The sequence below is a fragment of the Pristis pectinata genome, chromosome 22 (assembly GCF_009764475.1).
Source record: "Pristis pectinata isolate sPriPec2 chromosome 22, sPriPec2.1.pri, whole genome shotgun sequence".
Taxonomy (NCBI): domain Eukaryota; kingdom Metazoa; phylum Chordata; class Chondrichthyes; order Rhinopristiformes; family Pristidae; genus Pristis; species Pristis pectinata.
The window spans coordinates 15,613,541-15,637,740 of NC_067426.1; the positions used below are offsets into that span (position 1 = coordinate 15,613,541).

The window sequence follows — 24,200 nt, forward strand, 5'->3', positions numbered from 1 at the left end:
TTGCCTTCCCTACCTCAACCTAGGCATAATTTAAAACAAAACTATTTGTTACAGTGCAGATAAGCACATAACATGAAAAAATTTCACAGCTGAAGTAATTCATTTATTTTGCACAAGTTTCACTTGCAAGTCATAGGAAGAGGCCCTTCAGTCCACCATGTATTATGTGTTGCACACATTTACCCCCATTATGGCTATAGCCTTCTATGCCTTGGCAATTCAAGAGCTTGTCTAGAAGCCTAAATGTTGAGAGTATCTTCCTCCACCATCTCCCCAAGCAGAAAAAAAATTCCCCTCAAATGCCCTCCATACGTTACCTTAAGCCTATATTTTCTTGTTTCAAACATCCCCGTGAAAAAACATTTAGATTCTTAGCTGAAATATTCCAATGCAGGCAACATCCTGATGAATCGCCTCTGCACCCTCTCCAGCACAATTACACCCCTGCTATGGTGCTACAATCAGGAAGGCACAGAAAACTCCAAGTGCAACCTAATCAAAGTTTTACAAAGTTTCAATATGATATCCCCTCCCCCTGTATTCTATGCCATGATGAATGAAGGCAAGCATCCCATATGCCTTCTTCACCATTCTTTCTACCTGTGCTGCGACTTTCAGGGGTCTCTGGACTTGTTACCCAGAGGTCCTCATCAACACTGCCCAGGACCCTACCATTTACAGTATATAGTCCATCCTTGTTTGCACTCCCAAAATGAATCACCTCACACTTGTCAAGATTAAATTCCATCAGCCATGCTTCTGCCTATTTTGAACTTCCCATCCACTATCTTCCAATTTTCCAGCTGATCTATATCATGATGCAGCCTTACACAATCCTGCTTGCTACCTACACCATCATTTTTCCATGCCATCTGCAAATTTGCTAATCATACCCTCTACATTTACATCCTAGTCACTAAGATATATCACAAACAAAGGTCCCAACGCTGACCCTCGTGGTACACCACTGGTAGCAGACTTCCAATCAGAAAATAAAACCTTCCACTACCCTCTGCTGGTACTAAGGCAATTTTGGATCCACTTTGTCAGCTTGCCCTGAGTCCCACCTTTAGACCAGCGAACCATGCTAGATCTTATCAAAGGCTTAACGCAGACAACATGCACTGCACTACCCTCATCAATATAGTGTTACCTCTTCAAAAAATTCTATGAAATTAGTAAGGCAGGATTTCCCATGAACAAAGCCATGCTGACTCTCCCTACTCAATCCTTGCCATTCCAGGTGCAGATAAATCTTGCCCCTTCAAGTCTTTTCTCAAGGTTTCCCTACCACGGTTGTGGATTCACTGGTCTGTAATTATCTGGCTTGAACAAAGGAAAAACATTTGCTGTCTTCCAGTCATCTGTCATCTCATCTGTGGCAAACAAAGATGCAAAAATCTGTCAGGGCCTCAGCAATCTTCTCCCTTGCCTCCCACAGCAGCCTGGGATACATCTCGAGAGGCCCTGGGGATTTATCCACCTTTGTGCTTCAAGACATCTAGTACCTCCTCCTCCTTTACACTAACACACTCCAAAATATCACTTTCCCTCTTCCCGAACTCTCCAGCTACCAAGTCCATTCTTAGTTTGTAACAACTCTATTGATGGAGAATGAGGAAAGTATGGTTCCTGACTTTGTCAATTTTGCTGTTATCCATTAGAAGCATGAATCAGTCTGAAAAGCCTTGATAGAAACTCTATGAATAATTACCCCACATGAGAAAGGGATGCGAGTGGACAATATGGAGTTGGGTGTAATATCAAACACAATTTCATAGCCTACCAATAGACTGACAAGGCACATGGATAATCATCACTTAAAGTGAGAACCAGAAAGAAATCATGTCCCTGAAGTTATGCTCCAGCACAAATCACCAAAGCATCTTCAGCAGGTGAAATGAGGAATACAAGACTGGACATATGGTGGAAAGTAAATAACATTTTTCTCCTAATATTTCATTATCTGAGCATCAGGAGCTGAAAGAGGACAATGGAGAGGAAAATGAGAGCTCCATCTAAAGTTATGGGGCATAAAATTCAATGTTTCTGTGTTTTAACACATCAAGGAAATAAGCTTGGGCCAACATTTAGAAACCTTGGCAGTTTTGTGTTCGAGTGTATTATTGCCTCAGCAGCTTCTGCAGCATTGTCAAGCTCAATAGGCTTCAAAATTGTTTCTGCATCACCATTTACAAAAGGTATGACTTTTGCTGCAGCACATACTTTTGTGATGACATTTTAATAGCCATCATTTTGTTCTAAAGGACATAAGCAGCAGTGGTTCACACTTACTCACAAATACTTGGTTAAGAAAAATCCTGACCACCTTCACATGAATGCCATTGCTTTGCTAACACACATCTTAGTCACTGCGATTACAGATATCATTTTAAAACTTAAAAGCTAACAGCAATTAATAGTATGTGGTGATAGCTTTAAAACAACAACATCAGATTCAAATGAAATACATCAAGTGAAATTTATTAAAACATGACAAATCAAATGAGAATTTTATAACAATTCTGGATGGTACCAAAATGCAATTTTAAACAGAAATGCTACATCATATTAGCATTTAAAAATATGTATAATGTACCCCACCACAGCCTTTGTAAACCACAAAAGTCAGTGGATAGGTTTCCATTGAAAAAAAATCAACAAGAAAAGATTTCTACTGGTCAGATATGCAAAAAGAAATTCACTTCTGAGTACAATGTTGATGAAAATGTGTTTTACCAAATTCCATACTGATGTGAATACATATTTGAATGAACAAATAGATTGCCAAGGTACCAGCTCTTCTACCACAAACAAAAGTTTTATTTCAAACCTTTTTAACAGGATTATGCTAAGTTTGTGTCCTAAACATTTAGTACATTAAACATATGTGGCAGCAATTAAAATAAGAAAATATTAAAAATACTCAGGTAGCATATGCGGAGTGAGAAACGACGTTTCATGCCGATAACCTTTCATTGGAATTGGGAAAGCTGTAATCAACAGGGTTAAGGCTCAGAGGAAATGAAGCAAAGGAGAGAACAAATGGGCAAGACTGTGTTAGAAAGGAATGCATGTGAGGAAAATAACAAAAGGTAAGTTAATACATGGTGATTCAGGATACTAATGGGATAAGGAAGCAAAATTCTAAAATCAAAAATCTAGAGGAGTTGTCGGGGACGTGGAGAATCACCATCTCAAATTCTAAAAAGTCTTTTTTTTTGACAGACCAGGAAGTTCCAAGTCCATGATGCCCCACCCCCAGGAGGGGTATAGAGGGCACTCCCACCATTAATGCAGGAAATTAATTTAAAAAAATCAGAAAATGCTGGAAATGTTCAATATCTTAACTGCTAAAGGCAACGCTGAGTCTAGAAGCTGCTGTGCCTTTCCGCAAGCAATAATGGAACAGTGTGAGAGGTCAAGTTAAGAGATATCAAAGAGGGACTAGAACCGAGGATTTAAGTGACAGAGGTCCAGAAGCTCAGGACAGTTTGCATTTGGTCTCCCTGGTGCTAAGCAGCTCATTGTGAGCAGTGACTACAGCATTTCAAGCTGAAGAGATGCAAACAATCACTGTTTCATCTGGAAAGTTTGTTTAGGAACCTGAATGGTGGAAAGGGAGGAGATCTTGAAGACACTGCATCTCCTGTGGTTGCACATGAAGGTAAGGGGAATGAGTATTGATGGAGATGGAGTAGGGAGCAGTGAACCAGTGTCTCACTGGAATACTGAAAGGCAAGGGAAGGGGAAGGGGAAGGTGTGTATGATAGCAGCATAATTTGACTCAACACTGGAAACTTTACTGGCCCGGACACAGAAAGTATTGACAGCTCTTTCTCGATTCTTGGTTGGAAGTATCAGAAATGGCAATGAATTTGAGGGTTGTGGGGTGAAGGAGGATAAATGAAATCCCTTTCTGGTTCTCAAAGGAATGCAAGGGAGAGAATAGAAGTTTGGAAAAAGAAACAAACATAACTGACAGGTTTTCAGCAGCTGCAGTCTTTCTCTCTCTTATTTCAGATACCAATTCTGCTTTTCCCATTTACCTCCTCTAAACTGAATCATTTCCTTCCTCGACTTATTACCTCCTTCTTTCTCCTTACACTGTCGTCCTTTGTCACCTAATCTCTCCTCCCTTCCATCTCATTTTCTCTCCTCTCCTCCTTTACACACTAAAATCTGTTCAGCTAATACCTTTCTCAATTCCAATGAAAGGTCATCATGGCAAATGTTAGCTCTCTCCCTACAAATTCTGAATATCCTCAGGTTTGTGTTTTTACTTCAGAGTTCCAGCATAAGCAATGCTTTGTTTTTGTAAACAGCACCAATAACATTTACTGTGATACACCCGGCTATGAGGTATTGCTCCCCTCATTCCTTCAGTAATCATCTAAAAACCAACTTCTATAGCACTCTAAACATTGAATTTCCACTTCACCAATTTGCTTTCTTATTAAAAAAGCTATATGTCCACTAATAGCATATTGTGGATAAATACCTGCGCTGGAAGATCTGTCATTTCCTCCGACATTCCATGTCCATTCTGTAAAATAAATGAAAGAGAATAAATGGTCATCTAAACTTAACGTACAAACATTACATCATTAAGTAAAAAGCAAGCAATACAAAAAAATTATATTCTTACAATCTGCATAGTTGCAACATTCTGAAATTTTTAAAAACATTAGTATTAGGCAATGACATGCAGGGTACAAATCTGGCAATGCAAGGCTTCGAGTACAAAGATTGTTTGAAAATTTCATTTTTCAAAAAAATGCCAAACTTCAAACAACACTCATCTGTTTCATTCTGCTTTTTTTATATTCAAAGTGAATGACTGCACAATTTATGGGAAAACCTGTTCAGATTTCATACTGTTGTGGGATGTTTTAAAGGGTCAGTTGCCCCTGCAGAAAATGGCAGCACAGCACAACAGATGAATCCAATTTGGCTGGGGCATGGGAGATGCACATACTCATCCACATTACATAATGCTGTGAACATTGATTTAAGATATTTCTTTACCCAGGATCAATTTGCACAAAGTGGTCCAGCTTTAGCTCTCCGCCTTTGAGTACTGAGATGGTGTTTGACTGTTTAGCTCTCATCAAGTCCTGGAAGTAGTATTCCCTTGAACTTATCAATCAGCAAGATTGCACCAACCTATTCAATTCCTTTCTAAAAACTTGTCACATAAGTATTGGATCTCCTCACATTCTCTGGCAGCCTCTTCTGATTGAAACACATTTAAACAGGCCACTGGATTCAAACACATCCTAACCACCACAAAAATCTTCAGCTTTAAAAATGTGCCCATCTCTGACCATTCTGTACCTCCACCACTGCCAAAACATTTCTCAGTGATTTTTCAGACCACTCCATTTCTTTCGACATGTTCTCAAGTCCTGACCAAAAATTGTTTATTCATTTTTTGGGATCTGGACATTGCTGGCAAGCATTTATTGCTCATCACTAATTGCCTTAGATAAGATGATGGCAAGCCACTTTCTTGAACTGCTGAAGTCCTTCTGGTGAAGGTACCTCCTTTGTTGGGAGGGGTGTTCCAAGATTTGGATCCAGTATGATGAAGGACCAGTGATACATTTCCAAATCAGGATGGAATGCAACTAGGAGGGGAACCTGCAGGTGGTGGCATTCCCATGGACCTGCTCGCCTCGTCCTACCTGGTGGTTTGGGCACAGCTGACAGAGTAATCTAGGCAAGTAACTACCGTGCATTTTGTAGCTGGGATACACTGTTGCCACTATGTGCTAGCGTTGAGGAGAGTGAATGTTTTGGGCAGTTAATGGGGTGCATATCAAGTGGACTGCTTGTCCTGAACATTGAACCTCTTGAAGATGTTGGTGCTGCTCTCACCAAGGCAAATGGACAGCATTCAATTATATACCCAACTTGTGCCTTGTTGATGGTGGCAAGGCTTTTGGGTGTCATAAACCAAGTCACTCACTGCAAGATATCTACAGCCTATAACCTGCACTTGGTCCAGTTGAGTTCCTGATCAATGGTAACCTGCAGGAAATCAATGAGGATTTTGATGATGGGAATGCGATTGAACATCAAAAGTAGATAGTTAGGCTCTTTTGTTAGTGACGGCAATCACCTAGCCCTTTTGTAGCACAAACATACTTGTCACTTTTTAGCCATACATGAATGTTGTCTGGCTTTTGCTTCACACAGGCCTTAAGGTGCTGAGGAATTATGAATTAAATTGAGCATTGTGTAATCATCAGCTAACATCTGCTCTTCTGACATTGTGACAGAAGAAAGGACATTGATGAAGCAATTGAAGGTGGCTGGGGAAACAGTAACTTGTCTCAATAACAATGACATTGCCCTGCAGAACTCCCATAGTAATGTCCTGGAGATGAGAAGATCGACTTCCAACAGCCACAGCCATTTTCCCTTTAATTATGACTTCAACCAGTGCAGAGTTTATCCATTAATGCTCATTGACTTCAGTTTTACCAAAGCTCCTTGATGCCACATTTGGTCAAATAACGTCTTGATATCAAGGGCAGTCACTAACCTCATCTCTTTAATTCAGCTCATTGCCCATGTATAGCTCAGGATTTTGCTGAACTCTGGAACCATGTGGTCCCAGTGATACCCAAAATGGGCATCAATGAGTAAGTTATTAGTAAGTAAGTGTCATGATAGCATTTTTGATGACACCTTCTATCACTTTGCTGATGATTGAGAGCAAAATGATTGGACAGTAATTAATTGGATTGGATTTGTCCTTCTTTTTATTTTGAACGGGACATATCTGGGCAACCTTCCACACTATTGGGAAGATACCAGTGTGTGGCAAAGCATGGCAAGAGCCTTACCTAGTTCTTGAGTGCAGTTCTTCAGCTGGGATATTGCCTGGTCCCATAATATTGGTAGTATCATGTACTCACCAGTTTCATGATTTCTTGTGGAGTGAAGCAAATTGGCTGCAGTCTGGCTTCTGCGATGGTGGGAATCTCAGGAGGAAGCCGAGATGGATCATCTATTTGACTTTACCACTCACATACTGGGCCTTGCCATAACAGAGGATGAGGATACATTTGAAGTCTCCTCCTCCCACCATCTGTGTAATTATCCACCACTAGATGCAGTAGATCTCAGTTCATCAAAAGGTGTCTCAGCTCTATCTGCTGCACGCCATTTAATGCACATTTATCTTCACGAGACTGCCACTTCATTTCTAAATTTGGCTGGTGCTGCTCCCAACATGCCTTTGCATACTCCACATTGAACCAGAGTTGATCCTCTGGCTTGATGGTAATGGTATACTGAAGAGCTTTTGGGCCATGACTTTATAATGTGACTGTGTACATTTCTGCTGTACTTATGATACACAATGTCTCACATGCCCAGTTATGACCTGCTCTGAGACTATCCCATTAAGCACACTTGCAGTGCCACACAATATGATGGAGGGCACTTTAATGCAAAGACAGGGCCATGTCTCCACAAGGACTGTTTGGTGGTCACATCTATCAATGCTTTCACAGGTGGATGCATACGCCATATGTAAGTTGGCCAAGGTCAAGTATCTTCATCCAATCTAGCAACTCTGTCTTTCAGAATTCAACTAGCTTGGTCAGTGATGGTACTACAAAGCCACTCTTGGTGACTCTCAGTGACCATTACCCAGAGTACATTCTGTTCCCTCGCTACTTTCCATACTTCTTCCCAACATTGTTCACAATGGAGGAGCACTGATTCATCAGCTTTGGGAGGATGACAGTTGGTAATCAGTCAGAGGTTTCATTACCCATATTTAACCTAATGCCATGAGAATTCTGGAGTCCATGCTGAGGATTCCTTCCTTGACTCGATGTCTGTGAGGACTTTGCAAGGTCAACTGAACTTAGAGCAACCTTACCGTTTCTGTATTCCAGGCCTAGGTTGATGCCAGGTGGTCTGCATAGTTTTATCTTCTCTCATATAAAGCAGCAATATTGGTTCAAAAGAGCGGCTTGCCAGGTCATTTCAGAGGACATTTATGAGTCAACCACAAAGTGTGCATTTGGAATTGCATACAAGCCAGGCAAGGTAACAAATCTTCTCCCCTCAATATGTTTGAGAGCCAAAGGGAGTCTTACGAAAATCCAGTAGCGTTTGTGGTCATTGTTATGAGGCAAGTTGTTGTTTCCCCAAATTCCAGTTTATAAACTGAACTTGAATTCCACTGGTGCTATAGTGGAATTTGAAACCCGGTCTTTGGATTGTCAGTCCAGGCATTTGGATCAGTGGTCCAGTTATTTAACCACTGCACCACTATCACACCTGCATAGATTATAATAAAAAATGCTGTATGCATTTTATACCACTCCATTATACTTGTTCTTGCATAATATTTTTGTTTCCTTCTAAACAAAGATTTTATAAGTCTTGTCATCTCCAAAACTCGATGGTCACACACTTTCCAAACTTTACACACATTCAGTCTACTCCTTCGTGGAACCTCCCCTCTTCAGTCCAACTTTAGCAAATTTTGGAATCCATTTCCTAAACCATTCCACACTAACTCTCTCGTCACTCCTAATACACCTACTCAAAGTATGTGGAGTTAATGACAAAATTATTTTCATCTTATCCTAACAATGTTCAGGATCCAAAACAACTGTTTTATCCATCAGGAAACTAAAATTAATTTAGATCAAGTTCCAATAGACAAGTCCCCAGTCCAGATTATGAAACACACTAAACATACATGTCATTTCAAAGTCAAGTTTATCATCATATGCACAAGTACGTGAACACACAGGTACAATGAAAAACTTACTTGCAGCAGCATCACTGGCACATACCATGAGATACACAACAATCACAAGAAAAACAAATCAACAACAAAAATTATACAAATTTATTCTGTACAAGACACTAAATCAAAAGAAATGAAGATAATCCAAAAATAAGCCTTTGAGAATCTTGTTCATACCAGAGAAAGGCAAGTAAATAAGTCCAATGAGAAATGAGTAGCGTAGCGGTTAGCGCAACACTATTACAGCGCCAGCGATCAGGGTTTGATTCCCGTCGCTGTCTGTAAGGAGTTTGTATGTTCTCCCTGTGTCTGCGTGGGTTTCCTCCTGGTGCTCCGGTTTCCTCCCACATTCTAAAGACATACGGGTAGGTTAATTTAGGTTTAAAATGGGCGGCACGGACTCATTGGGCCGGAAGGGCCTGTTACCACACTATAAATAAAATTTTTTTTTTTTAAATTTCTTTCACTCTCCCTATAGGGAATAAACTAATTCCGCACAACACCCATCATCCAAACTGCAAGAAAAGTCAAGCAAGTACATTCAAAGCTCTTTAGTGACACCAACCCACACTTCAAAGACCTTACCAAACCTATACAACTTGTTAATGAAATACTGAAGCACTCAAACACTGTACAGCTATTCTTTACAATTTTTCTGATTTGACCCAACAATTAATACTTCATGTGGGAAGAGGGCTAATTTATCGTAAACTGGTTGATAAAGCTTAAAGGGAAATGTGATACAAAGCAAGACCAAAATTTACCAAAAGGAATGTCATAATTGAAGGCATCTTAAGAGGCCTCCATTGAAAGGGTTATTCCCAAATTTTAAAGGCAACTTGAAGTGTCCTTGCTAGTCTTTATTTTTGTCCTAAAGCTGAACAGAAAGAACAAGATGTTCATAACTTAAATTAAAAACCCAAAGTTATGCTAATCACATTTAGTTACAAGTCTACTCTCACTCTCATATGTGTGGCAGCTTCATACATAGGGCTTTATTTTCAAAAAGTAACGAGAATCATTTACTGATCTCGTATCCCTCTCAGTCTTCAGTTCAGACCTGCATTAATATTGGAGGATAGGAGATCACATGTACTTTTTCTTGGGCTGGGTGGAGTCCCAAATAAAAGCATGAAAAACCAAAGAAGCCAAACCCCGTCCTCAACCAGAGTCTTGTGCAGGTGAAGAGGTTCCAAAAAAAATTGCTAAAGTTACATATTAAACCCATAACCCCAAAACCCTTAAATGGTATTGAAAATACTAATAAATCTCACTGGGCAAATTTTCCAATATGCTTATAATTGGCATGGACCCCACAAAAACCCCATGCGGTGCTTGCTTGAAAATTGCTGTACTATTTACTTGCATCACTGTGCTCTGTGTAACAATGTCATAATTCTGATTATCATTAAAAGAAAGCTTAATGGTATTTCCAGAAATGTATCTCAAATAGATAAGGCTACGAGCACAAAGTGTCAAATGCCCAGTTTTTTTTTTTAAAAAGATGCAATGTGAATTCCTTCTTTGTTTTATTTTTGGGATCAATTATGTTGCCACTTCTGTGAATGAAAAGTGACAGTATAACTCTGGAGTCAGGTTCCAAGTGGGTTTTGCAAGGATACCAAAATTTCAAACCACATAACTGTAGGGTGATAGCAAACTGGGCTTAAAAAGATTACAAAACATTGTTTTCTCAAAATATATACAATTTTTTGAACAGAAGCACACCATTAATACCCATAACTACACAGTAAAGTTTCATCCCATACAGGGAGCAGGAATTGCATTAACCTAGTTCCATTTTTATATCCTCAGACTTCGCCAAGAATCATTTACAATAACTGCCATTTCCACATCCCACTGTTACCTCTGGTATCCTCCAAGGAGTTCTCTTTTATCTCCCATTCTCAAATAATACGCTACCTCTTGATGAAAAGATCTGAAACCACAGCAGTGTTCATGTGTATTCTGATGACACCCAGCTCTACTCACCATCAACTCTCTTGACCTCTACTGTCTCTAATTTGTCATAATGCTTGTCTAACATCCAGCAATTAATGACCAAAAAGTTACCCCAGCTAAATCACTGTTATGTCCCTCCCAGTACATATGTTTCCTCATCACCAATTCCATCTCTTCCCTGGTAATAGTCCAAGGCAAAACAAGTACCATTCACAGAGATAAGAAGAGAAAATTACAGAAACACTCTGCAGGTCAGTTAGCATCTATGGAAAGAAAAACAGTATTTCACATCTGGGGCCCTTCTCCAGAAGTGAGAAAGGAGGTTATCTGCTGAAGGTCTCATCCATGCCTGATACCCAGGCCTCATTATTCCAATGCAGTCATGGCAGCCACTTATTTTCAACCTGTATAAACATAAGCTCACCTAAAACTGCCCATAGCCTAAACCACACAATGTTACAGTCACCCATCATTCTTGGCTCGCTGGTAAACAACTGCTGAATTTTAACATTCTCATTCTGGCATCCAAATCCCAGAATGAACTAACCCATTCACAGCTTTAGCTTCCTCCAGCCCTACAAACCCCCAAGTATTTCATGTTCAACCATTTCTAGATCCAAGCACTTTAAGCTCTGGAATTACCTCCTATACCTTTCAGCCTCATTCCCACTCTTCATTTTCAATAAGCTCTTTAAAATCTGCCTCTTTGACCAAACTTTTATTATCTAGCCATATAATTCCCCATGCAGCTCCTTGTTAAGTATTCGTGAATTACCTTGAGAAATTTCAGTTTTAAAAGGCACTTTGTAAATGCAAGATGGTGTTCGTGCCTACAACCCAAATTTGAAACCAGGTACTTTCCCAATCAGTTCTCTTGTCACTAATGCAGACCAGAATATATATTTAAAAGATTTATTGCCTTCAAGTTTGAGAGCAGATTATGAAATCCACCCACATCAATCCACTCAATGAAAAGGCAATCTTAACTGTAACCCTCCACCAACCAACACACAACTATATCCAAATATTCATTAAAATACATTCAAATCATTTTGAATATGCAGTTTACAAATACTAAACTGAAACTTGCACAACAGTCACCAATACAGACAAGACATACAAATTTCAAATCAGTATACAGGAACTCAACGAAGGAGACTGCATCCTTTTTGTATCAGAAAACACCCTGCATTAAAGACTCCTCTTCAATTTGCCCTAAACAACACCTAGTGCTTTACACATAAAATGGTTTGTTTGCCAATGTCCAGCAAAGACTATGGAATCAATCTCAACAAGATGGAAACCAGGCACACTTAATCAAATTTTAAAAATCAATTATCACAACAAAATCTCTTCAGAAAGGAAGTAAAATAGATAAGGTTGCCATCATTAATCCATGGGTTGTGACCCAAATGTGAGTCACCAGAATAAAAAAGTTACAAATGTGCATTTGCAAAAAAAAACATCAGCATCCTATTGAAAATGCATTGCTCACCCTCAAAACGGCTCACCACACATTGCAAGCAGTATACTCCAAATTACACACAGAAACTCTGGCCCACTTTACATAGCTCACCCTCAAATGGTTTCCCACATTCCTGGCAAAGTGCCAAAGCTCCACCCTCCTCTACGTTGCATGTAGTATGTAGAGCCTGAACAAGAGCAGAATAAGATTATTTTTGCATGAATCTGAAGGCCGTTGAACCTCCGTGCAGATACAATTTCTTTCTTTCCCTTCTTCAAATATTAAACTCATGATGAACAATAGTTTCTGCAACTACACAAATCAATTGGTTTTGACGGGAAGCACATCAACCAGTTGAAGTTTTTATACACGAAAGCCCTCAAATAGATTTGAAACCACAATATTTCTATAGTGACAAAAGCCACAAAAGATGATCAAAAGCTCAGGCCAAACTATGCAAACTGAATGACCATTTTACATGAGATCAACATCAATACAAAACTCCAAATAAGCAGCTTCTGGGGGAAAAAGAAAGCCCAAAAAATTTGGGGAAGTGTAGAAAAGCTCAATTTTGTTCAAAAGTTGACTTGGTGTCACTGCCATGCATATAGATAAAATTAACTTAGGACCAAAATACTTGGGTATTTTCCACTTAAGACATTTACTGACCAATTGGTATTTACTAATGGTTCCAGTAGAAAAAAAATTGGTAAGCATAAAGATACATTACATAAAGAGCAAGAATTTTCCACTGGATTCAGGAAAGTGACCGAGTGGTGCAAAATAGCTAAGTAACATTCTTTTCCCCCTTTCATTGAGTGAAATCAGCTCAAATGCATGTGTCATATGCCATGACCAAGTAGCGTGACTGGATCAGAGGTCAGGGTAAAACCCATTCTCTGGCACCATGAGGCAGTAGCTGTACAATCCACATGCTGGATAAGGTGGGTTAAGGAACAACCACTCAGATCCAATGTCACATTAAACTTGGTACCATAACTGGACTGTAGTGATATTAAGTGGAACGTAACGCAAAGGTTTAAGAGGCAGAGGGAAGGTAAAGTACTTTTTGTTTTAAAAATGTGTTTTATAGTTTTTCCAGTTTAAATTAATAATTTTTCATGAACATTTACTACAGTTTCAATAGTACCAGAGATATTTAAAATTACTTAGTTTTCTCAGCTAGCAATGCCTCCTCCCCACCCCACTCCCCAACATTGGCAGTTGCTAAGGTCTGTCAAGAGTGTTTCAAGGTCAAAGCCTTTCATGGGATTACGCAAAGCTGTGTAACCACTCAGAACCACACCAATGGACCAGAGAAATAAGCCCTTTGAATCAGGACAAGTGCAGACATGCCGGGGGTGGGGGGGTGGAGGTGGTGGGCTGCAGGGAACAAACCTAGCCAGTGGTACCAGGCCAGCAAGATATTGCCTGATAGAAGAGCAAAAAGATTAGCTGTATGCAAATCACATATTTAATTTCAGATTTCAGAGAACCATCAATTGAATAGGTCTACCATTATATAATGACGGTGTAGCGGTTGCTACCGCGGAATAAAACAAGACTCTACTTGGAGGATTGCCAAACAGAACTGGTTTATTTTCCCGCCTTGCGCGGGCCCTTTAAGGGAGAATGTTCCCGCCCAAAACAACCGGCAATGACGTAAGTCCTACGTCATCAGGACTTTCCCGCGCGCGGGTTCTCCCCGTCGCTCGGAAAGACGAGGCCCGCCGCCATCTTGGGCCTCGTCGCTCTGACGCCGCGCGACCCGACTGCCGAGCCGGTTCGCCCGACTAGACGGTGAGTCGCCACACAACCCCCCCCAGAACCGGCGAGACAGTCCCCAAGGTCCGTGGGCTGTGCCAGCTGCCGCTTAGGGGTGCGGCCTCTGCGTCGCGGCGTGGCAACCTCGACAGGCTGTTGCAGATCCAAATGGGCCGGTTTGAGGCGGTCTGCCGTGAAAACCTGTTCCCTGCCTCCAATGTCCAAAATAAAAGTGGATCCGTTATTCCGTATGACTTGGAACGGTCCCTCATATGGTCATTGCAATGGCGCCCGAGGTGTGCCCCTGCGAACGAAAACAAACTTACAGTCCCGTAGTTCCTTGGGCTGGCAGGATGGGGCTTGACCGTGCCGTGAGGTGGGAATCGGGGCTAAGGCGCCAAGCTTCTCGCGCAGTCTTTGTAGGACTGCTGGGGGTTGTTCCCCTTGGTCCAGAAGGGCAGGTATGAAATTCCCGGGGACAACTAGTGGCGCCCCGTATACAAGCTCAGCTGACGAAGTGCGGAGGTCTTCTTTGGGGGCAGTGCGTATGCCGAGCAGGATCCAAGGCAACTTGTCAACCCAGTTAGGACCCTTCAGGCGGGCCATCAAGGCCGATTTCAGATGGCGGTGAAAACGTTCCACCAGCCCGTTTGATTGAGGATGGTAGGCCGTGGTGGTGTGCAGCTGCGTCCCTAGCAGGTTCGCTAATGCAGCCCAGAGACTGGAAGTGAATTGGGTGCCTCTGTCTGATGTGATGTGGGCCGGAACGCCAAAACGTGAGACCCAAGTTGTGAGCAGCGCCCGGGCGCAGGAATCAGTTGTGATGTCAGTCAGGGGGGTTGCCTCAGGCCACCTCGTGAACCGGTCCACAATGGTAAGGAGGTACCGGGCTCCTCTTGAAACCGGCAGAGGGCCCACGAGGTCGACGTGTATGTGGTCGAACCTCCTACGGGTAGGCTCGAACTGCTGTGGTGGGATCTTGGTGTGTCGCTGGATTTTGTGGCCGAGGAACTCAATAGAGTCAAGTCCGAATTGGCACTTGGACGGGTTAATCGTGAGGCCGAAATCGTGGAGGCAGGAATACAGCTGGTGGAGGTGGGAAAGGTGTTCCTGGCGGTTACGGCTGGCGATCAGTATGTCGTCCAAGTAAATGAACACGAAGTCCAGGTCTCGGCCTACCGCGTCCATCAGCCGCTGGAAGGTCTACGCGGCGTTCTTAAGGCCGAATGGCATTCGAAGGAATTCGAACAGGACAAATGGGGTGATAATCGCAGTTTTGGGGACGTCATCCGGATGGACTGGGATTTGGTGGTATCCCCAAACGAGGTCTATTTTGGAAAGGATGTGGGCCCCGTGTAAGTTCGCTGCGAAGTCCTGGATGTGAGGGATGGGATAGCGGTCCGGGGTGGTGGCGTCATTCAGCCTGCGGTAGTTGCCGCAGGGCCGCCACCCTCTGGTGGCTTTGGGGACCATGTGCAGAGGGGAGGCCCAGGGGCTGTCTGACCTGCGAACAATCCCCAGCTCCTCCATGTGACGGAACTCTTCCTTTGCCAGGCGGAGCTTGTCTGGAGGTAATCGTCGTGCTCGGGCATGAAGGGCTGGCCCTGTGGTAATGATGTGGTGTCGTACCCCGTGTGTGGGCCTAGAATTTGTAAACAAAGGTGCCAAAATCGATGGGAATTCGGCTAGGAGCTTGGCGAAATCGTCGCCAGAAAGGGAAATGGAGTCCAGGCGCGGGGCTGGTGGGCTGATTTCTCCCAGGGGGTAGGTCCGGAGAGTGCTAGAGTGGACTAACCGCTTCCTTCGCAGGTCGACTAACAGGTTGTGGGCCCGAAGGAAATCGGCTCCTAGGAGTGGTCGGGCGACGGTGGCAAGGGTAAAGGTCCAGGTTAAACGGCTGCCGCCAAAGTGTAATTGAAGCGTACGGGTGCCGAAAGACCGTATCGTTGTACCGTTGGCGGCATTGAGTAGAGGACCTGGTGGCCTGTCACGAGTGTCGCGGCCTGTCGGGGGCAAAATACTGACCTCCGCTCCAGTATCAACGAGGAAACGCCGTCCAGATTTCTTGTCCTGAACGAAGAGGAGGCTCTGTCGGCGGCCAGCCGCCGTAGCCATCAGCGGCGGCTGGCCCTGGCGTTTCCCTGAAACTTGCAGGGTAGGCGGCATCGACGGGCCTCCGCACCCCACCTCTGATGGTAGAAGCACAGCTGGTCACCCGTGTCGTCGTCTGCGTTCCTGGGGCGTGGCTGCTCGGTTGCTGGGGACTGGCGAGGCGGGCGTTGGGCTCGCGGCCTGGTGATTTGACTGACAGATGAATCGCTCTCGCGCTTGGCCCTCCACAGGACATCTGCCCGGGCAGCCACCTCACGGGGGTTGCTGAAGTCGGCGTCAGCTAACAACAAGTGGATGTCATCGGGGAGCTGTTCGAGGAAGGCCTGTTCGAACATCAGGCAGGGCTTGTGTCCCTCGGCCAATGCCAGCATCTCATTCATTAGGGCGGATGGGGATCTGTCCCCCAGGCCATCCAGATGAAGCAGGCGGGCGGCGCACTCACAACGGGAGAGGCCGAAGGTCCGGATCAAAAGGTCTTTGAAAGCCGGGTACTTATCTTCCTCCGGAGGTGACTGGACGAAGTCTCCAACCTGGGCGGCTGTCTCCTGGTCCAGAGAGCTAACCACATGGTAGTACTTCGTGGAGTCGGAGGTGATCTGCCAAAGGTGGAATTGCACTTCGGCCTGGTCAAACCAGACGCTGGGCCGAAGTGTCCAAAAGGTGGGCAGCTTGAGGGCCACTGCGTTGGCTGCTGCGCTGTCGTCCATTTCGTGGGTCCAAAAGCCGTTTGGACCGTCGGGGTCACCAATGTAGCGGTTGCTACCGTGGAATAAAACAAGACTCTACTTGGAGGATTGCCAAACAGAACTGGTTTATTTTCCCGCCTTGCGCAGGCCCTTTAAGGGAGAATGTTCCCGCCCAAAACAACTGGCAATGACGCAAGTCCTACGTCATCAGGACTTTCCCGCGCGCGGGTTCTCCCCGTCGCTCGGAAAGACGAGGCCCGCTGCCATCTTGGGCCTCGTCGCTCCGACGCTGCGCGACCCGACTGCCGAGCCAGTTCGCCCGACTAGACGGTGAGTCGCCACAACGGCATTAAAATAAAAATTGTTGGTAATGATCAAGATAGTCGAACATGACATCCTTCTCAAAGAGCCAGGAAGAACCTAGAATATCAAAAAAAAATGCAGTTGGCGGAAATCTGAAACAGAAAACACTGGGAAAACTCCACAAGTTTAGCAGCATCTGTGGAAAGGGAAGAACTCAATGTTTCAGGTCTGTGACCCTTCATCAGAACAATCGGCAGAAAAATTTTGTTTGGTTCCAAAAGCAAGTCTACAAAATACAAGTTTGTATAAGCATGTTCAGCCCCCAGGTGTAAGATGGTGCGAATCAACCAAGGCAGCACAGCACAGGCCAGAAATATGATTGTTCATAAAGCTGCCGTTTTCAAAAAATATTAGAGAAGACCTCAGCACAGCTAACCAGCAATAGTCCTGAGCCAACATGACATTTAAATCAAAATAAGGTACTTGTACCTAATAGCTTAAGTTAAATATGCATGCATGCTGAAAAATTTATAACCTTGCTGGCTTATTTTTCATCATTAGTGAAAGCAGTGACTCAAGAATAGCCTTTCTTAAGCTTGAATTGTTCTCTCTATTTTTCACACATCACATTTGCTACATATTGAAAATATTCATTACACAAGTGGAACAGCATGTGTGATCCAATAATCTCCTCACTTTTAAATCAGTTTGGATTTCTGGACAATCAAAAATATTAATTCATACATCAGTGTGATGATACAATTGCCTATCCTAGGGAGAATTTTCTAATGAGTCAAAGTCAAATACTCAATAACATTTGGCACAAGATGCTGCTTACTAGACTCATATACAGCGGTAATAACAGAAACTTGGCAAACAAGCTATTTAATTACCTGAGATAACAAAAATGAAAAGTACCCTTCTATAATCGTAAATTTTTAAAAGTATGAGTCATGTCCCCCATGGTGTTGCAATTAGCAATATCTCATTGCATCAGAAGAACCATATTTGCTCCGTCCCTCACTCCAATATTACAAAGTGGGGGATCATACGTGATTCAATGAGGAAGGGCATACCAGGAGGAGCACCAAGCATACCTATAAAAGTGTTGCTAACTTGGTGAAGCTGCACCACAGGACTAAGCACGTGTACTTAACAGAAACAACATACAATTGGCAGAACTAAGTGATCCCACAACTAGATCAAATCTTAAACTTTGCAGTTTTGCCAAGTCTCAGAGTGAGTGGTGGTGGAAAATTCAGCTAAGAATGGGCTATAGAATATCCTCATCCCAAGCAATGGCAAGACCCAGCACGTAGATGATAAAGACAACTGAAACTTCCCCAAAACATATCGATATTACAAAAGAGGTATTGGCAGTCTTGAAGTTCATAAAGATGGATATATCCCAAGTGTATCCTAAGACACTGAGAAGCAAGGGAAAAAGTTGCTGGGGCCCTGACAGAGATTTTTATATCTTCCTTAGCCATGAGTGAGGTACCAGAAGACTGAACAGTGGCTAACATTGTGCCTTTCTTTAAGAAGGGCTGCAAAGGCAAGCCGGGGAACTACAGGCCGATGAGCCTAACACAAGTGGTGGGAAAGTTACTGGAGGGGATTCTGCTAGACAGGATCTATCTGATTTGGAAAGGCAAGGATTTGTTAGGGACAGTCAGTACGGCTTTGTTTATGGGAAATTGCATCTCATGAATTTAATTTGAGTTTTTTTTTGCAGAGGTGACCAAAAGCATTGACAAGGGCAGGGTAATAGATGTTACCTACATGAACTTCAGCAAGCCTTTTTCCCCCCCAAGGTCCCACATGATAGATTGGTCCAGAAGGTGAGAATACATAGGACCCAGGATGAGCTGCCCAATGCAAAATTGGCTTGGTGGTAAGAGCCAGAGGGTGGTAGTGGAGGGGTTGTTATTCAGATTGGAGGCCTGTGAGCAGCAGTGTGCTGCAGGGATCGGTGCTGTGTCCCCTGCTGTTTGTCATATATGAACAATTTGGATGAGAATGTAGGTAGCATGATTAGCAAGTTTGCAGATGACACCAAAATTGATGGTGTGGTGGACAGTGAAGAAGGTTGCCTAAGTATGCAACAGGATCTAGATCAAGTGGGAAAGCGGGCAAAAGAACGGCAGTCAGAATTTAGCACACCAGTGTGAAGTGAAGTGTTTTGGAAAGTTAAACTAGGGCAAGACTCACATTAAATGACAAGGCTCTGGGGAAGTGTTGTAGGACAGAGAGATCTTGGAGTACAAGTACACAGGTAGACGAGGTGGTGAAGGCGGCACATGGCACACTTGCCTTCATCGAACAGGGCACTTGAGTACAAGAGTTGGGACATCATGTTACAGTTGTACAAGACGTTGGTGAGACTACACTTTGAATATTGTGCCCGCTTCTAGTCACCATACTATAGAAAGGATGTCATTTAGCTAGAGAGGGTGCAGAAAAGATTCCCAAGGATGTTTCTCCCCCTGGAGCAAAGGAGGCCAAGAGGGGATCTTATAGAGGTTTACAAAATCACGAGGGGCATAAATAAGGTGAATAGATAGTCTTTTTCCCCAGGGTAAGGAAGTCTATGCTATGTTGGCGCCAGAAGCATAGCAACACTTGTGGGCTGCCCCCAGAACACTCTACGCAAAAAGATGCATTTCACTGTGTGTTTCAATGTACATGTGACTAATAAAGATATCTTATATCTGAACTGGAGGACATAGGATTAAGGTGAGAGGGTAAAGATTTAAAAGGAATCTGAGAGGCACTTTTTTTTAAAAAAGCACAGAGGGTCGTGGGTGTATGAAATGAGCTTCCAGAGGAAGTGGTACAGGCAGGTAAGTTGCAATGTTTAGGAGACATTTGGACAGGTACAGGAATAGGAAAGGTTTAGAGTCATAGATTCTTACAGCATGGAAACAGGCTCTTCGGCCCCACTGGTCCATGCCAACTGTGTTGCCAAGTGAGCTAGTCCCATCTGCCTGTGTTTGGTCCATAGCCCTCTAAACCTCTCACTTTACCTATGCCCTTCATAATTTTATAAACCTCTATAAGGTCACCCTCTCAACCTCCGACACTCCAGGGAAAAAGTCCCAGCCTATCCTTATCACTCAAGCCCTCCAGTCCTGGCAACATCCTTGTGAATCTTTTCTGCACCCTCTCCAACTTAATGAAATCCTTCCCATAGCTAGGCAACCAGAACTGCATACAATACTCCAAGTGCAGTATCACCAATAACAGTTGCAACATGATGTTCCAACTACATTACAATGCCCTGACCAATGAAGGATATAGGCCAAATGAGGCTAATGGGACCAGTCAGGTAGGCACCTTGATTGGCATGGACAAGTTGGGGTGAAGGGCCTGTTTCCATGCTGCATAACTCTGACTCTTTCCACAAGTTTGCTCACCCAGAAGTGTCCAGTGGAGATTCATTTTGGCCTCCTCCCAAGATCCCCACATCAGAAAAGCTAGACTTAAGCCAACTCAAATCAGCCAAGAGTACTGGATAGCGCAAAGATTACAAGACCAGACATCTCAGCTGGAGTACTGGAGACCTCCATTCTGGAACTTGCCTTCAGCCAAGTTGGTCCAATCTAGTTACAACACTGCATCTACCTGACAATGTAGAAAATTATGAAGATTTGACCTGTTCATGAAAAGCAAGACAAATCCAATCCAGCTGATTAGCACTCAATCAACCCACTCTCAATCAGCAGCAATGCAACCGAAGACATTGGCAACAATCCAATCAAGTAGCACTTATTCACCAATAACCTACCCACTGATACCAGTTTTGACAGGATCATTCAGCTCCAGGTGAAACCGGTGAGGTGAGAATGACTATCCTTGATGTCAAGAGAGCACTTGATCAAGTGTTGCAGCAAGGAACCGTGGTAACACTGAAGTCAATAGACATCAAGGAGAAAGCACTCCAACAGTTCGAGTCGTATCTCACACCAAAGAATATGGTTGTGATTGTTGGAGGTTAATCCTCCCCACCCCAGGACTTTGCTGCAAAAAATCCACAAGTCAGTATCCTACACCCAACCCCCTTCAGCTGCTTCATCAAGGACTTTCCTTCCAACATCAAGTCAGGAGAGGGGATGGGTGATGATTGCATAATATTCAATTCTATTCACAAATTCTCAAGAAATGAAGTAGGAGCTACACCACATTAAAGCATGAGCTAATACGGCAAGGGACATTTACACAAGTGCTAGACAATGGCCATGTCCAAAAAGAGAGCCTAAGCACCTATCCTTGAGCTTCTAAGGCATTGCCATTCCAAGCTTCTCAGCAACAATCAGAAAGTCAACTGGACCACCTTCATAAACAATGTGGCTGCAAAAGTAGGTCAGACATTGTTTCCTGTCAGAAGTCTCTTTGCACTGCAAAGTCCACCATCTACAAGTCAAAAGTCAGGAGCATAATGGAAACTCTTCACTTGACTAGAAGAATGCTCAAACAGCTCAACACCATCCAGAACAAAGCAGCCTGCTTGACTGACACACCATCCTCCACCCAAAACACTCATCCCCTCTGCCACTGCAATGCAGTTACTTGCCTAGGCTACCTTGAGCACCTTCCAAAATCACATTCCCAAGGACAAGAACAGCAGGCGCATGGGACCATCACCAGCCCCAGGCCACTCTCCAAGTCACACACCATCCTGACTTGGCTCTTTCATGGTTACTGGGCCCAAATCCTGAAATTCCCAACCCAACAGTGTTGTAGGAGTACCTTCACCAAAAGGACTTCAGAGTATCATGGACATGACTTATCACCACCATGTCAAGAGCAATTAAGAATGGACAATAAATGCCAGCAATATTAGAAAATGTCCCAGTCCTAAAAAGTGATTGTAAATAAGTGTGATGACAACATTTGCCTACTTCATAATGTGTTCACTCCATTGTATTTCCACACAAGACGTCTCCCATGCAAGGTTTCCCAGAATATCTCATAAATACATTAGGTGGTAAATTGAGTATTACAAAAATATAATAAATGTTACAATAACCTGTTTACTGCAGACAATGCTTTCTGTTACCTTCTGTTTACCGCGGCCTTGAAAAGAAGCACGTCTTTTGTGACAAGCAAAAATAACATTTTGTTATTTGTTAGAAGTTATCACTCGTGGTCTACCAGGCAGCCGTGATCCCTGCCCTACTCACTGCTTTTGAGACCCTGACCACCTATAACAGGACTGTCTAGGTACTGGAAAAATACCCCCACTAACTTTTTGTCTCTGCAAATTCTTCAAATTCACAACAAGCCCAAGCAAACCAATCCAACATCCCTGTATCGTGGCCCTGGTTACACTCAATCAGCTACGCTGGGCAAATCACATTGTTCAAATGCCCAACACAAGCAAGAGGAAAAAATTCAAGGATGTTTTCAAAGCAACATCCCCACTTACTTCTGGGAGCAGCTGAGAGTCATGACCACTAAAAGTGGAGCTTTTGGGATGATATTGGGAACCTTGAGGCCACACATCATGAGTACACTGAGCCCATCACCTCACAAACCACCCACCCATTCAACCAGCATTTACCCCACTGGTGTAAGAGTCTGCAGCTCCCACAGTGGCCTCTTTAGCCACCTCAGCACCTACAGAACCAGAATGGAAGTAATCCTTAATCCCAATGAGGTGTTGAAGAAGATCGCATATTCAATATACGTCATGTTGACCCACAGGAAGCATTGTGCATCAGAATATTAGAAAGGAATGAAATATTATGACATTTCTCGCAACTCCGTGAAAAACATTCCACGTCACAGACCCTGTTACAATTCCACGAAATATCAACCACACAAAAATGCAACAACAGTTACATGATATTTGACTTTCAAATTATCAATGTGCAGAATAACTGTGTTTCACCTTGTTGGAAGTTGATTCAATCAAATAACATCAGAAAATTTCAACCAGATAGTCAACACTGCTGTACCAAGAATTCACTTAGCATTGCAGGATCTCAGGATCAATGGACCACTAAAACCAGATGTCCTCCAGAGAAATAATCATTAATAAAATAACCTGCCAATGAGTATTGTCCTTCACCTCTCCCTTAATGAACGATTGCACTTGTCGAGAAGAACTATTTCTGCAGCATATTATTGAAATTAAAAATATACTCAAATCATTTAATACATTTAACAAACTACAAAACATTTAATGCTGCTACTCTGAAAAATATATGAAGTATAATGGTTTACAATGATACTACCCCAGATCAAATTTCCTCCCCTAGGATGATGTCGATTCAATTTCAGTCGTTTTACTTTAGTTCAAAATCCCTGTCTGCATTTTCTAAGCCCTGCCGCTGGTCTCTGGGAACATTGTTCAAGTTCATTATTTAGCACTTCTACCCTACAAACACATCACTTTTCACTTCTACACACTGTACAAAAAAAATAGTTTTTACATGACTCCCTCAATTGCAGGTTCCATCCTATGTTAAAGGAGCTTCCCTGTTGCAAATAAGTATCAAACTATTATTATTTTGGATTGAAAGGAAGGCTCATGGAAGAGGAATCCCCCGGTAGCTGCGGGGTACAAGGTCATTAATGCATTCAATAAAAGGTTTTATTCAATGTCACTGCAACAGCTATAGTACTTGCGTTCTCGTACATCGTTTTAATCACAAACTGGTGTTGTAATGTGAGATATTCCGTGTCATTTTATTTGCCAGTAATTGAAACATAAATCAGGTTATTCAAATAAAATGTTCATAAAAATGGCGACCTTTTAAAGACGTTATAAATTGGTTTATTCGTGTAAAAGTCAACAAATTCGCAACAGTGCTGAAGTTAGAAAAATCCAAGCGTGATGTTGACAGCGCATAAAATACAAGATACTGACAGAAAGCATGCAAATTAAAGGCTTCAAGATCCTCGATTTCTTTAATAAGACGTTCATGATTATAATCACGGCCAGGCAACATAACCGACATCTCCAAAGTTAAACTTAATTGCTGTTTTATGGCTTCGATTATCCAAAAAATGCCGTCTCAATACAATCCAAATGCGCCCGAGCAGTATTTTTTTCATTTCAACTGGAATTTCAATGAATCACCTCAGAAAAGTGCGAGGCTGGAACAGCCCCGCTCCAGCC

The 24,200-nt window shown here is 42.9% G+C and overlaps 1 protein-coding gene across 1 annotated transcript in view; it reads right to left on the reverse strand.

Moving 5' to 3' along the window:
- Window positions 1–24,200, reverse strand: part of LOC127581632 (ribosomal protein S6 kinase 2 alpha-like) — a 144,430-nt gene that overhangs the window by 119,785 nt on the left and 445 nt on the right. Inside the window, 1 exon segment of the mRNA XM_052036171.1 lies at window positions 4,502–4,546. Coding sequence (XP_051892131.1) covers window positions 4,502–4,546 — 45 coding nt within the window.